Below are 16221 nucleotides of genomic sequence, written 5' to 3' on the forward strand. Positions count from 1 at the left end.
TCTATCCCAGAACGTCCTGCTTTTAATTCTCTGTTGACTTTCAACTAGTTATTGACATTTGATCATGGATGATATTTTCTTATTTTTTGGCAGTATAACTTGTTCTGTTAAAAAAAATCTTTTAACTAAGATCTTTCTATAAGTCTGTTTCTTGGAGTAAAAAAGTTGTAAGAAACCACACACTGTGATGTACGGCTCTCGGCAAGTACTCTACTTACTACTCACCCCAAGTTTCTCTTTGTTTTGTAGCTGATGTTTGAGTTGCCTTTTGGTCTAAGTATAATTATAGTATTTTCAGAAATAGAGAGCATAAGTCTCCCATGTTTTATGTTACGTTGAACCCATTAGTATTCAACAAATAGAAGCACTGCATAAAAATGCTGAACATGTTTGTGTTTTCCTGCTTTTTACAGGAGGAACTCTCTGGAATGAAAAATAGAGTTCAAGTAGTTGTGCTTGAAAATGACAGGCTCCAGCAAGCGCTGAAATCTCAAAGAGGAGAAGAGACAATGAGAGAGCAGACACTTCTGGATGCATCTGTGAGCATTTTTAAAAGCTGTAAATTATATATTAGTTTACTTAATTGGGAAAAGCATCCAAACCTAAAATTCACTATAAAAACAGAACACATAGAAGGCCGAGTGTACAGTGATGCTGGGAGAGAGAAGCTTTGAAGTCAGAAGACAATGGGGTATTTTGTCCTAATTGCTTTCACCTTCTCCCTCTTGTCCTAAATGCTCCTTCCCATCCCTTCCACCTCAGTTTCCAAACTATTGGGAGGTTAACAGGAGTCCTATGCCAGAATTCGTTGAGGGCTCAAAAATTAACGTTCACTTTGGTGGAATGAGTTCTGCAATCAAATGATTTTATGTTGCCTCATATCGACTCCAGTTTCCTCTCAGAACATATTGACGTTTCTTGGCCCACTACCTCCCCCCACAATATGGAAAGCTTGCATTTGCACAATCTTGTCCCTATCATTCATGACGTCTCAGTACAGTAATCATTTAGAGGCAGAAGTAAAGTTCTGCAAAGTAAGTGTCTTATTGGAATTTTAACTTACCTATGTTAAAGTTACGTATTAATTATTCATTGCACAAAAAATTGCTATTGTTATTTTTCATTTTTATACCAATATGTTGACATTGGTCATCAGGTAGTGTGTTATACAGGAAATGTTTGACACTTTGTGTTAAATCTAGATGCTGCTCAAAGCCTTAGCTTAGATTTCAGTTGTATTTCTCCACATTTTTCTTGTGTGCTGAAATTCAGTAAGTCTTATTAGCAGAATGATGTAGTAGAAAGGATATTGGTCAGATGACCAAAGGATTAAAATATTATTCTTAGCATTGTCACTAACAAGGGACAATTTTTAGCTAGTATCTTTGGAGGGCTTTCCATGGTATAGTTCTCAGTTTCTTTAGTAGTAATTTGAGAAACTAAATCCAAACCTACTGTTTTTTTAGGCTAATTTACATGCTATAGAGTAGCTTTTAACCACAAACTTTTTAGTTAGCAGTCCAACTGATCTGACATTGCTACAGAAGATTCACCTACATTTGGAATTCTCAGACCTTAATATGAATATTTGGGGTTTGTGTCAACAGTGTCTATTTCAGACTCTGTCTCTAGAGATTCTGAGCCAGCTGCGAACTTTTAGCAAATTATCTACATGATTCTAATACTGGTAGACCACAGTTTGAGGAACATGGACTAGATGATCTATAATTTGTGACACAAAATTCTAGTAGTGATATATACTCAAACTCCAAACTTACTTTGAGACGATTGTGACTCATACTGACCCTACGTAAAGGATGGAATTGCCCCTGTGGGTTTTCAAGACTGCTGAGGCTTTCAAACTGCTGTCCTTCCTTTAGGTTGGCAGTCCAACATCCAATGGAACTAACACAACCCACTACACTGCTAGTGCTCATGTGTTGATATATATTTAGCATTTAAGTTTATTTTCGACTGTAACTTATCAAGTTTGCCTAAAATTTTTTTCACTCTTGCTATACCTGTGTATTGCCATCAAGTCAATTTTGACTCATAGTGACCCTGTAGGACAAAGTAAAATACCTCCTACAGTTTCTGAGGTTTTAAGTCTCTTCACTGTAAAAATTTGTTTCTGAAGGTTTACATAGTAATTAATGTTAATGATTGAAAATTTTAATTTTACTTGCTTCTATGCAATTTGAAGATGATTTGTCATTTACAAAATAATTAGATGTACTAACTTTAAAGTTATTATATTGATTTTGCTTCAACTATATTATCACTTAGCAAGCAGCAATTCAAGTATAGTTTTCAATGTTTATTGAATGGCGAAGAAAGGGAAGTGAAAAAAAAAAAAAAAAAAGGAAGTGAACTCTGAAAGGAAATGAGGCAGACAAGTGAATTAGAGGGCAGAAATGAGTACTAATGTGAAAGGGGAAGGAAATGATGGTGAAGGCACACACGTTTTGCAGTATGAGCAAAACTTATCAAAGAGAGCTGTGGTCATAAGTACAAGAGCACAAGCTCTTAAAGAATTGTCTTTATTTCTTTTAGTGTTCACATAAGCTAGCATACCATGCAAAGATGTAAGTGACAGTTGCTGAGGTGTCATGTCACCTTGAGAGGACACAAACACACACAGAGATTTTAATTTCAAATATATATTTTTTTCATTTTGGTGAAATTATACAATCAAGAATACACAATTCCAACAATTTCCACATCTATAATTCAGCAACGTTGATCATATTATTCAAGTTGTGCTACCATTCTTAAAATCCCTTTCCAAATCATTCTACTACTATTAAACTCCCCGCTTCCTAAGCTCTCCATCTAATCTTTCTAGTCAATTTCAGCTTACGTTGATACTTCTTTAAAAGAGCACAGTGCTTTGTTAACTAAGGAAGTTGGATTTGGGGGTTTGTGTGTATATTGTTGTTCAAAGAAGGTCAACTGTTATCTCAGGACAGTAGTTACAGGGGTTCTAGAGTCTAGAAAATGATTCTGGAAAATCTGAATTCCAATGGCAAATTTAAATTTGTTCTTCATTTTCCTCCTTGATCAACTTTTGTATAGAATTTTGTATCAGCTTGTTTGTTTTAATTTACTTAAAAAAAACCATTTTATTGTGCTGTAGGCAAAAGCTTACATATTAAATTAGTTTTCTCCATCAGATTAATTCTCAGACACATTGTTCTATGACAGTCCCCATAAAGTGTCAGTATTCTCCCTATTTCCCCTCAGATTGCTCATTTTCATTAGTCCAGTTTTCTTGTACCAACTTGTCTTCTTATTTTGGGCTTTGGGCAAATTTTGCCCCTTTGGTCTTTTTTAGATGATTGTCCTAAGGTGCACATTCTTCCCAGGTGGGGTGTTTGTTGTATAGTCTTGTCTATTATTGAGCTTTAAGATGGCCTTTGAGAGTGTCTTCAGTTTCCTATTAGGTGGTTCTTCAACACAAATGGACAAGACCACTTCGTATAACTAGCTCTAGACGTATTCCCGGGCCTCCTCTCTCTACTGTGGCCACCTGGGTCCTTGACTCTTGCCGTTTTTCCTGCACTTTCCCTCTTTAATCTGTTTCATGTTCTTATTTTGCTTCATTATGGGTTTGTTTACATGGTGTCTTTGTCTTATTAGGGAATTTGTGAAGCAGCCTTCCTGCACTCCTCACACAGAACTGCTGTTGACTTTTACTAATATGGCCACACAGTGCCAGGCAAGCTGGCAAGGCACCTCCATTCCATACCACTCTTAAATTGTTGTTGTTGTTGTTGTTGTTGCTATTTTTGTTCCGTTTCTTCTTCCAATAAGTGTTTGATCTAATTGTTCAACTTTTCATTTTATGTTTAGGGTTTCAAGATCGTCACGTGTCTCTGTGTCATTCGGCTTCTCAAATCTGTGTTCTAGACAGACAGCGCGGTGTGTCTCACTGGGTCATGATCTGAAGACTCGCTTTAAGGGGTTTCCCTGTCACTTTCAGAGCTGTTGTGCCCACGTATGACTTATGTCGTTGAACGAAAACATAGACCTTGGAGTTTAACTTGAATAAAACTTTTTAGATACCTTAACTAAATCAATAGATAGTTTACTTTTTTTCCTCAAGTCATTGCCATCAAGTCAGTTTCAACTCATAGTGACCTTGTAAAACAGTAGAACTGCCCATGTGGGCTGTGAATCTAGACAGAAGTAGAAAACCTCACCATTGTTCTGTGGAGCAGCTTGTGCATTTGAACCACCACCCTTGTCATTAGTGGTCCAAACTGTAACCCATTACAGCAGCAGAGTCCTGTTTGCTTTTTTTAAGATACTTGTTAATGAGTCAACTATGTTGATGTGAGAACTTGTTAAATCAATGAACTTATTTGAATATAAATCCCAAGTAACATAAATCATAATGCATTCTTTAGAAAGTTATGTAGTAATAATGAACATCTACAGATGACTATTGTTGATGGTTATAATGTTCCAGGCACTGTCTTTATGCTTTGTCTATCTTATCTCTAAATTTTCACAATAGCCATGAGAGGCAGATATCTTTATCAGATGATTAAGTTAATGTACACAGAGGTTAAGTAATCTAAATAACTGGTCTAATGTCACAAAGGTAGAGAAAGGCAAATTAAGGAAGGAGTCAAACCTAGGAATATCCAATTCTTTACATCCATCCTTCTGGCTTCTAATACCATCTGTGTGCATAAATGAGGAAAAGCTTGTCAATACTGAATGAAATCATCTTTGTTTGCCAGGGGATAGAAGTGTACTACCAGCAGAGTAGAGGAAAGTCTTGTCGTTGTTGCCCTTCACTTAAGCCTTGGAATTGGATGGTTGACTACATGATTTAGCTTTTGGCTGAGTTTTTGACATTGAAGTTGAAGGAGTGAGCAGATTCTTTAAGAAACAAAAGCAAAAACCTTTAACCATTAGAATTATGTTATATGTCATGTCTATCTTCACTCTTAAATTCCGTTTCCTTCCTATAGATTTTTCCTTCATGGAGGACTTTTCTCAAAAAGTTATTACAAATATGCTAATTACTAGAAAATTTTTCGTGTGTATTCTTTCAAGAAACTAAGAACTTTTTTCTACATCTTTACCAAATCACTGTGTGGCTTAGTTTCCTGATCTAGAAATTGGAAATAATAATAGAACCTCACTTGTAGGATTGTTGAAATGATTAAATGAGTTAATATAAACAAAGCACATAAAATTATGTCTGACATGCAATAAATTCTACATATGTTAACAATTAGTAGTAGTAGTATTCAGTCCTCTTGGAAATGAGGAAAGATGCCGGAACAATCAAGAGAGTGCTTTCAAGAGTGTACATTAGAAGAGTAAAGAATAATTATTCTGTTCTTTGGATGAGGATACTTATCTCTAGCCTTCATTACTCATTTATATGATTGCATTACTCATTTATATGATTGTATGTAGCTACAGGTATTTAACTTGTAATACCTTTTATTGAATAGCATCCTAACAGTCTAAAGATATAAAATGATTCTGTACTGCTAGGCATATGCTTTTGAGCACCCATGCTCAGTTCTTGAACATTTAGAGGCATATGGTTTTCTTTTCCTTTCCTCTTAGGTAGATAGCAGCATTCCAGTTGTAAAGCATGCAGGTTTATATTAAATTGGATAGCAATTGCAATAAGTGGCACATTTTATTTTAGGGAACTATGCAGAATTCTTGGATTATACCAGGCGAAGGTTCTGGGGTGGATGAAGCTGCAAAGAGACCATTGTCCCATGACAAAACAGATTGGGTCAAAGCTGAGGCTGAAAAATGGAAACTAGAACTGGTGAGTGTTGGCTGCTTCTCACTTACACGTTTGCATTGGATTTACCATTTCTGTGTTACCTCTTTAAGTGTTTAGTGACCGAAATATAGATACTACAGTTTGTGAAAAATTGTATTTTTACCCTCAAACATAAGGATGGTTTCAACACAAGTGTTTAGTAAATATGAGATAAAAGCACTTTATTTTATAAAACAAGGCAGAGTTACAATTTAGAGGAAAGTATAACTACCAAGCTTATAGGTTGTCTTGGCTCTCTTGGCTGTCTTGCTTTCTATGTATGTAGGAAAACTCACGTGGGAAGCTAGGCCATCAGCAGCTTTTTTAAGTCAGAGGAAGAGGACTGAATTTTAAGATTCAAATGATTACTAACATAACCTCATGAGAATGTACTTGCCAGATACTCTTAACTCAGTATGCTGAGATCTATTTTTAAAGATACAAATTTTGGAACACATAAAACTCTCTTTTCAGTGACAGTAAAATAGAACATTATACATGGGGGGCAGGGATGAATTAAAATTATAAATGCAAGCATCACTAAAGTGAGTAATTTGGTTCACTAAGGAACCCTGGTTGCGTAGTGAGTTATGAATTGGGTTGCTGACTTCATGGTTCGAGTTTAAAAGTACCAGCAATTCTATGGGAGAAAGAGGAGGTTTTCTGCTCCCGTAAAGAGTTAACAAACAAACAAACCCCAAACTTGCTGCCAACAGGTCAATGCCAACTCACAGCATTCCTATAGCACAGGCTAGAATTATTTACAACCTCAGAAATCCACAAGGGCAGTTATACTCTGTCCTATAGGGTGGCTGTGAGTTGGAATCGATATGATGGCAATGATAGATATATTAAATGTTACCCATAAAAATAAAACAGTTTCTCATAGTCCATTTCAATTTACAGAGATCCTATAGAACTAGCCCAGAGGATTTTCAAGGCTGTAAGGCTTTATAGAAGCAGACTTCTGCATCTTTCTTCCACAGAGCAGCTGGTGGGTTCAAACTGCTGACCTTTACAGGTAGCAGCTGAGTTCTTAACCATTTCACCATATAGAATGGTATTAATGATTTTAACAAATAGCATTGCTTGTTAGGAGTCTGTGCTCTACACTCATTATATATAAGAGTTCAGATTACTCTAAATAAATAGCAGACACATTTTTTATTAAAAGCAGCAGCAGCAACAGCAAAACTAAGTTAAACTGAAACCTTAGGTGTCTGGTTTCATTTATATTAAAAATTAAATAGCATATTCATTACTCCTCCTGACTTTGCTCTGTTCACTGTTACTCAATTACACCACCTCTATTTAACAATCTCGGTATGCATTACAACTCAAAAAGAAAACAAAAATCCTCACAACTGGACCAATTATGTATCCAGTCTACTATTGTTTCCAACTTGAGATTATTGTGAATATTACATCTATGAACAATTTGTATTGGTGTGTATTATGCACATTCACAATGGATTTTTCATATTAGGATACATTTACGTTCAACTTGAATGGATAATAGCTGGCATTGCCAAGGTCATTTTATGATTTTTAACTGTTACAGCAGCATATGAATGATACCATTGTTCTACATTCTTGTCAAAACATAGTATTTTCGGTTTTTCTTCTTTACCTGCAATGCTATCTCATAAAGTTTTATATTTTACATTTCCTTCATTGCTAGGGTGGTTTTTAATATACTTAGTGGGCATTTGATATCCTCCATTGTGAGATGTCTGTTCCCATATCCTGTTAATTAATTTTTATTGAATTATCCTGTTATTAGGGTTCTTTATATACAAGGGGGTAGCAAAAAAACAGAAAAAAGTTCCAGTGGGTGGAGCTTTCATATTATGCATTGAGCAATTCCCTCTGACTTAGTGCACCCAGTGGCATTGCCTGGGAAGGTTCTCTCTGTTCAGAGAATTTTTTTATAAAATTAGTTTCATTTGAATCTCATTTTTTGTGATAGCCAATTCAAGAGAACAGCATGTAGATGTGAAATTTTGTTTCCTGCTCAGGAAACCTGTTGTGATGTGAACACAGCTTATAAGGACAGCACTATGTGAAAAGCTCAAGTGGAAGAGTGGTTTTCTCGTTTCAAAACGGTGAAATGGAGATAAACCTCATTCTGGATGCCCATCAACTTCCCAAACAGAGGACAATGTCGACAAAATTCGTGCACTCATGCTCAAAGACCGATGATGGACATTGAAGATATGGGAATATTATCTGGACTATTTTGGAGTTTGCTTCAGCGAATTTTACAGAAGATTAGGGAATGAGAAGGGTCATTTTGAAATTTGTGCCTTGGGTTCTGTCTGACTAGGAAAAAGAGCAAGAAGTGGAAGCACGCTGTGCTTTGAAATAATTGCTCCGAAGCAACCCAGGAGACATGGTGCTATTCTTACGACCTTGAAAGCAAACATTAATCAAGCCAGTGCAAGACACCATTGTCACCTCACCTCCAAAAAAGCTCCTCAAGTGAAATCAAAGATCAAGACTACACTCCTTTTCTTTTTGATGTGAGGGGGATAGTGCATTTGGAGTTCATTCCACCAGGTCAGACTATTAATCAAGCTTTCTATTTAGAGGTTCTGGAAAGATTGCAAAACAGTGTGAGACGATAAAGGCCTGATTTGTGGCAGATGTGGGACTGGTTTTGCTTCCACAACAATGCCCTGGTCACACAGCCATCTCAGTGCGCCAGTTTTCGGCAAAAATCAGCATGCCTCTCTTGCCCCATGCACCTTATTCTTCTGACCTTGCTCCGTGCAACTTATTTTTGTTTCTGAAAATGAAGAGGAACATGAAAGGACAGTGATTTGATGACATAGAAGAAATAGAGAAAAAAACGTGGGAGGTGCTGTCAGCCATCTAAATAGAAGAGTTTGAAAACTTTACAAAAATGGAATAGGATTGACAAATGTATTAAAAGTAAAGGAACGTACTTTGAAGGTGATGAGGTTGTTTTGTAAAAAAATTTTAACAAGGTTTTCTGGGACTTTTTGTATACCCCCTCGTATTTTAGATAAAAGATCTTTGTTGGTTTTGTATACTATTAATGTATTATCCTAATATGGGACTTACCTTAACACTTATGATAGTTTTATCTCCCTTCCTCCCACCCTCTCTCCCTGTTTTATTTTATCTTTCTTTTTGAAAAGAATATGTTTATGTCTTATTCCCATTTTAAAATTAGATTATTTATCTTGAGGTCTATTATAAACAGTTTTATTGGCATATAATTCATGTACCATACAATTCAATGGTTTAAATATATTAAAAAATACAATCATCATCACAATCAATTTTAGAACATTTTCTTAATCTTTGCACCCCTCATTATTGGCTCTGTCATAACTCTAAATGACTATCAATCTAGTTACTATTTCTGTGGATTGACTCTGCTGGGTTTCAGGTACAGAAAATCATACCCCAAAGCCCCAGTAACCACCACAACAAAATAAAGCACAGAAAAACCTTAATCCAAGAAAAAGCAGAAGATAATAGATACTAGTACAAACTAGAAAACAGGTCTAAGATAACAAATGATTGTATATCAAAGTTTAACCTACTTTTCCAGGAATCCACTTTCAAATGCTCTCTGTCTGAGGGCATGACTAGCCACATCCCTGGTCAGTGGTCTGAGAAGATTCAGTGGAAACTCTGCAAATGGATTTGGGCTTAGACTGTCACCCTTCTGTAAACCGGGTGCTGAGAATTTACGCTCTAATACAATTCCACTCTCTGATTTCGTAGTTTATTTTTTACAATCCTTGGATCACATGGGCTGGTATGCTCCTTCTCTGTGGACTTAGCTGGCATCTATCTTAGATGCTGCTTGTTTTAAGACAAGATAAAGGCTTTTTAGGTGAATGAAATTTCCACTCAACATTAGTTAACAACAGATCACAGTAGAGGATTGATTTGTATTTGAAATTAATTATCTTTCTATTCCTTCCTAATATATATGCTTATAATAAATATTTATAATAAATAATTTATCTAGCACATATTTATTTTGTGTTAAAATACAGTAGACACAATATATATGTAAAATCTGAGCCTTACCCTTGTGAAGCTTAAAAATTATAATTGAGTATTTCCTTTGAGTGGTAAAATTTGATCAATGCAGTTTTGTAAACCCTCCCACCCCTACCATTTATGGTCATTAAAAAAATTATTTTATTGGGGGCTCTTACAATTCTTCTCACAATCCATACATACATCCGTTGTGTCAAGCACATATGTACATTCACTGCCCTCATCTTTCTCAAAACATTTGTCTTCTACTCTAGCCCCTAATAGCAGCTGCCCATTTTTTCCTTCCTCCCCACGCCCCCCTCCCTCATGAACCCTCCATAATTCACAATTATGTTAATTTTTGTTAACGTTACACACGTTACACTGTCTGACGTCTCCCCCCGCCCTCTTCTCTTCTGTCCATCCCCCAGGGAGGAGGCTATACGTAAGTTCTTGTAATCGGTTCCCCCTTTCTATCCCACATTCCCTCCACCCTCCAGGCATTGCCACTCTCACCACTTGTCCTGAAGGGGTCATCTGTCCTGGATTCCCTGTGTTTCCAGTTGCCATCTGTAAGGGTCATTTTTACACCTTTGTATTTACCTAAGAAAAATTGAACATTTTGGTTGGATTTGGAAAAGTCTGTATTTAAAGGATATATTTTCCCTCCTCTTGGGTAAAAAGGAAAAAAAATACCAACTTTAATGTTAATGATAGAAATTTGATTATAAAACACAGCACACGGGGAATTATAATATTTTTTTTTTCTTTTCTAAAGGAAAGACTCAAACTTACTTATATGGACAAGTATGAAATCCTGGAATCTCAAATGATTTCATTAAGGTAAAGTGAAATCATCCGTTTAAAGTCATACTAAAATCTTATGTTTAAATATTTATTGACATGCAATTTGTACTCAATATCAGAATATTTTACAGTATTTCATATAACATGCAATATAATCTTTTCCGCAGATTATTGGACATGTTGTTGCTATTGTTAGGTTCCAACTCATAGCCACTCTGTGAGCAACAAAACAACGCAGTGCCTGCCCTTGTGCCAGCCTCACCGGTGTTCTTTATGTTGGAGCCCGTCCTGCAGCCCTAAGGCAGTCTCTCCTCAAGGGTCTTCCTCTCTTTCACTGGTCTCTCCCTCGACAAAGCATAATACCCTTCCCCAAGGGCTGGTCTCTCTTGATGACAAGTCCAAAGAACATGAGACAAAGTCTCGCCTCCCTTTCTTCTAAAGAGCATTCTGATGATACTTCTTCCAAGTTATTGCTCAGTTATTTGCTCTCAGGGCAATGCAAGGTACTTTATATATAGTTCACAAACAGCATAATTGAAATTCATCATTTCTTCTGCAATATTCCTTATTCTTTGTCCAACTTTCACATGTATATGAGGCGATTGAAAATACCATGGATTCAGTCAGGTCTACCTTAGACCTCAAAATAACATCCTTGCTCTTCATCATTTTAAGTGGGTCTTTTATAGCAAGTTCGTCCAATGAAATACATCATTATAGGATATAGAGCCCTAGAATTATGAAGTTCTTTTTCAGATTCTATTTCAGAGAACCATGAGCTAAGCCATAAGCCTCATCCTTCCTCAGTTTTGAAATATTTGTATTTTCTTTTTAAAATAAGAATTATTAATAAAAAAGAATTATTAGCTAACCTTATAGAAATAGCTATTTGTAGAGTACATATAATTTTAATTTTAAAATTATAATACTACAATAATTTGAATACATACACGATGAATTTGAGTATACATGATTAATTTTCACATATTTTAATGTTTTCAAAATCCAAATAAGACCTATATGTTGTAGTTTAATTAATAATGATTTATTATATTTAAAACGAGAAAAATAGTTAACTATTTTCTTTGTTAAAGATGATTTTATCTATTTATTTATTTTAATAAATAATTTTATTGGGGCTCTTACAACTCTTATAACAATCCACACATCAATTGTATCAAGCACATTTGTACATATGTTGCTGTGGTAGTAATATATATGTAATTGTCAATTTAAAGATTAAGCGTGTAGGGGTCACGTTTAGGCTGTCAATCAGGTCATAGCCAATGAGGCGTGTGTGTGTGGGCATAGCCTTCCCCTAAGGATTCTGGGAATTCTAGTATTTCCTCCTTGGAAGTGGGAGACTCTCTGCTCACACCCTGGGAGACATAGCAGCTGACAAGACACATGGATCCACCCTGATGCAGCCCTGAGTGCTGGAGAAGCCATGCAGAGACCCCTGCCAGCACTGACATGTTTCCAATGACACTGGATCTAAAGACTTTGTACCCACTGGCCTTCTTCTACATTCAGCGCCATTGCATGTATCTTATGAGTCTGAAGAGGACTATATAGATTGGTATCGGACACATGGGCTAATATTGGACTTAGGGACTTGATCTGGACTGGGCTGGGATGTTTTCTCAATGTTGAGTTGCTCCTATATATAGATCTCTTTCTTATACACATATGTGTGTCCATGGATTTGTTTCTCTAGTCTACCCAGAATAACACAGTTACCATTATTATTTCCAAAACATTTTCTTTCTACTTGAGCTCCTCTTTTTCCCCCTCCCTCCCCTACTCTCCCACCCTTGTGAACTTGTGATAATTTATAAATTATTTTTATTTTCTTGTTTTACACCATCTGCTGTCTTCCTTCACCAACGTTTCTGTTGTTTGTACCCCTGGGGAGAGGGGGGTTGTATGTTGATCGTTGTGATTGGTTCCCCCTTTCTCCCCCTTCTCCCCCCATCTTCCCCCTGCCCTCATGTTATTGCTATTCTTATGATTGGTCCTGAGGAGTTTATCTGTCCTGGATTCTGTGTGTCAAGAGCTCTTATCTATACCAGTGTTCTGTCTAGACTAGTGCTCTGGTATAGCTAGATTTGTAAGATGGAACTAGGGTCATGATCATGGCGGGGAAGGAAGCATTATAGAACTAGAGGATTGTTGTGTGTTTCCTCAGTACTATACTGTACCCTGGCTGGCTCTTCCTCTTCCTTGTGATCTTTCTGTGAGGGGGTGACTAGTTGTCTACGGATGGGCTTTGAGTCTTCATTCCGACCAACCCCATCGTTGGTTTCAAAATGGTTGTTTGTTTTGGGTCTTCTGATGCCTGATACCTGATCCCATCGAAATCTCATGATCACACGGGTTGGTGTGCTTCTTCCATGTGGGCTTTGTTGCTTCCCTGCTAGATGGCCGCTCGTTTAACTTAAAGCCTTTAAGACCACAGATGCTGTATCTTGTAACAGCCAGGCACCATTAGTTTTCTTCACCACATTAGCTTATGCACCCAGTTTGTCTTCAGCAATTGTGTCAGAAAGGTAAGGATCACAGAATGCCAGATTATTAGAACAAAGTGTTCTTGCGTTGAGGGAGGACTTAAAGATTATTTTAAATATTGACAAGTTATGTACTATTTTATAAGTGGTCTAATGTTTACTTTCTTGAGTTTATCTTTATATGTATATATTTTAAAAATTTTTATTAAATACTTTTATTATGGGCTCTTACATCTCTTATCACAATCCATGCATTCATCCAGTGTGTCAAGCACATTTGCACATATGCTGCCATCATCATTTTTAAAGCATTCTCTTCCCACTTTACCCTTGATATCAGCTCCTCATTTTTCCCCTCCCTCCCCCACCCTCCTTCCCTCATGAACTCTTGGTAAGTTATAGATTATTATTTTCATATCTTACACTTTTCCATTGTTCGTCCCCCTGAGAGGGGATTGTAGGTTGATCCTTGTGATGGATTCCCTCTTTCTCTCTCCAGCCTGCCCTAATCCTCCTGGTATCTCTATTCTCATTGTTGACCCTGGGGGGTGTATCTATCCTGGATTCCCTGTGTTACGGGCTCTTGTCTGTAGCAGTGTGTATGTTCTGGTCTAATCCAATTTGTAAGGTAGAATTGAGGTCATGATAGTGGGGGGAAGGAAGCACCAAAGAACTAGAGGAAAGTTTGTGTTTTCATCGGTGCTATAGTGCACCCTGACTGGCTCATTTCTTCCCTGTGACCCCTCTCTAGGGGGTTGTCCAATTGTCTACAGATGGGTACTGGGTCTCCACTCCATGCCCCCTACTATTCACCTTGAGTATGATTTGATTTCTTTTGCAATTTAATTCTTCAGTTTTCGAATTAATTGTGTTTCTAGATCATTGTACCAATGTGTATGTGACATATTTAGTCTTCTTCACAACTCAAATATGCCATCTTTACATAAAAAACAAAACAATTTGTAGTGAACTAGGCTTTTTTGAAAGTCAGACTTCCTCTATGTGTTACTTTAAAGAACGCTTATTATGTTAGAGAGTTTATCTTGGGCACAGCACCTAACCTTCCCCTGCCTCTACCCATCCCCTCCCTCCTCCTAACCTTAGACTCTAGTCAGATTTACTCCACCCCACCCCGTGCCCCCCAAGGGAAAAACAAAACCGGAGTTGTCTTTGGGTCTTTTCCATCTTCCTCGTGCTGCCAGACAGTCTTCCAAATCCCAGGTATTGCAGACATGTACGACAGCTAGGTGCCTGGGATTTTGGTGTCTCCTCTAAGATAGTGAGCAAGTTAGGGTAGCTATGGGTCCCTGAGAGTACTAGACATGTTGAACTTAGTGAACCAGTGAGCCCCTAAGCTGGAGTAAAGTGTCTGCTTGTAGCAATTTAGGAATTTAGAGTTAATTTTCTCATATTTGAGCTCAGGAAATCAGTTTGCTTTTAAAATATACACAAAGATATGATTGAACAATTGAACTACTCAATTGTTTGATATGTAAATCATGTGCCAAACTGTTGAAAAAGAAGTTAGTTGGAATAAAGGTAAATACATTTAAAAAAAAAGAGGTTAGGCAAGAAAACTCCACTGCCCAATTTGACGTTAATAAAGCTTTGCTGAGGAAACAAAAACAAAGCCTTGTAACCATTGAGTCCATGGTGACTCATAGCCTCTCTATAGACCACGGTAGAACTGTCCCTGTGGGCTGTGAATCTTTACAGGACTAGAAAGCCTCATCTTTGTCCTGTGGAGCAGGCTGGTGGTTTCAAACCGCTGACCCTTGTGGATTGCAGCCCTTGAAAAAAAATGAGCAATAATAGATTAGTCATAGAGAAAAATTTATGATCTTTACGGTGATTGTTTATTCTCTACAAATTGTACTTAAAGGTGTTTGTATTTGAAATAGGGCATTTCCCTTATATCAAGGATGCTATATTATACCTTCTCCAGGGCTTTCTACTTTCATAAAGAGTTACAATCTTGAAAACCCACAGGAGTAGTTCTGCCCTGTCCTATTGAGTGACTATGATTGATATTGACTTGACAATGACATGAGGATTTTTTGTTTGTTTGTTTAATGGAACAGAGGTGGGAACCTATGGGAAGAGATCCAGTATCCGATGTAGACCAATCTGTATTAAATCCTTATAAGAACTTGGGCTATTCCCTGACATGATTGCTGAAGACAAAATGGGTGCATAAGCTAATGTGGTGAAGAAAGCTGATGATATGCACCTATCAAAGATATAGCATCTGAGATCTTAAAGACTTGAAGATAAACAAGCGGCTATCTAGCTGAGAAGCAACAAAGCTCACATGGAAGAAGCACACCAGCCTGTGCGATCACAAGTTATCGATGGGTTCAGGTATCAGGCATCAAAGGCCCCAAAGCCAAAACAAAATCATCTCAGTGTGAATGAGGGGAGGGCAGAGTGGAGAAACAAAGCCCATCCATAGTCAGTTGGACACCCCCTGTCAGAAGGGCCACAAGGAAGAGACGAGCCAGTCAGGGTGCAGTATAGCACCGACGAAGCACACAGATTTCCTCTAGTTCTTTAATGCTCCCCACCCCCCCACTACCAAGACCCCAATTCTACCTTACAGATCTGGCTAGACCAGAACATGTACACTGGTACAGCTAAGAGCTCACAACACAGGGAATCCAGAACAGATAAACCCCTCAGGACCAATAAGGGGAGTAGTGAAACTCGGAGGGTAAGGGAAACGGCGGTAGAGGAGAAAAGGGGAACCATCACAATGATTGATGCATGGCCCCCTCCACAGAAAAGTGAGTGAAGGGAGACAGCGGTTGGTGTAAGACATGGGAAAAAAGTTTTATAAATTATCAAGGGTTCACTGGGGATTGTGGGGAAAAAATGAGCTGATACCAAGGGCTCAACATAGAAATTGTTTTGAAAAGGATGATGGCAACTTATGTACTAATGTATGCATATATGTATGGATTGTGATAAGGGCTGTAAGAGCCCCCAATAAAATATGTATGGATTCTGGTAAGAGCTGTAAGAGCCCTCAATAAAATAAAAATTTAAAAAAAGAATAAAAATAAATAAATAAATCCAATCTAC

The 16221-nt window shown here is 37.3% G+C and overlaps 1 protein-coding gene across 2 annotated transcripts in view; it reads left to right on the plus strand.

The window, feature by feature from the left end:
- Positions 1 to 16221, plus strand: part of SDCCAG8 (SHH signaling and ciliogenesis regulator SDCCAG8) — a 282359-nt gene that overhangs the window by 28476 nt on the left and 237662 nt on the right. For both annotated transcript variants that reach the window (XM_013003961.3, XM_045298104.1), the window contains exons 5-7: positions 414 to 539; positions 5678 to 5806; positions 10605 to 10669. In XM_013003961.3, the coding sequence (XP_012859415.3) occupies positions 414 to 539; positions 5678 to 5806; positions 10605 to 10669 (320 nt within the window). The remainder of the gene's footprint in view (positions 1 to 413; positions 540 to 5677; positions 5807 to 10604; positions 10670 to 16221) is intronic.

This window comes from Echinops telfairi, unplaced genomic scaffold (assembly GCF_000313985.2).
Source record: "Echinops telfairi isolate 266 unplaced genomic scaffold, ASM31398v2 ScPeMD7_7424;HRSCAF=8462, whole genome shotgun sequence".
Lineage (NCBI taxonomy): Eukaryota > Metazoa > Chordata > Mammalia > Afrosoricida > Tenrecidae > Echinops > Echinops telfairi.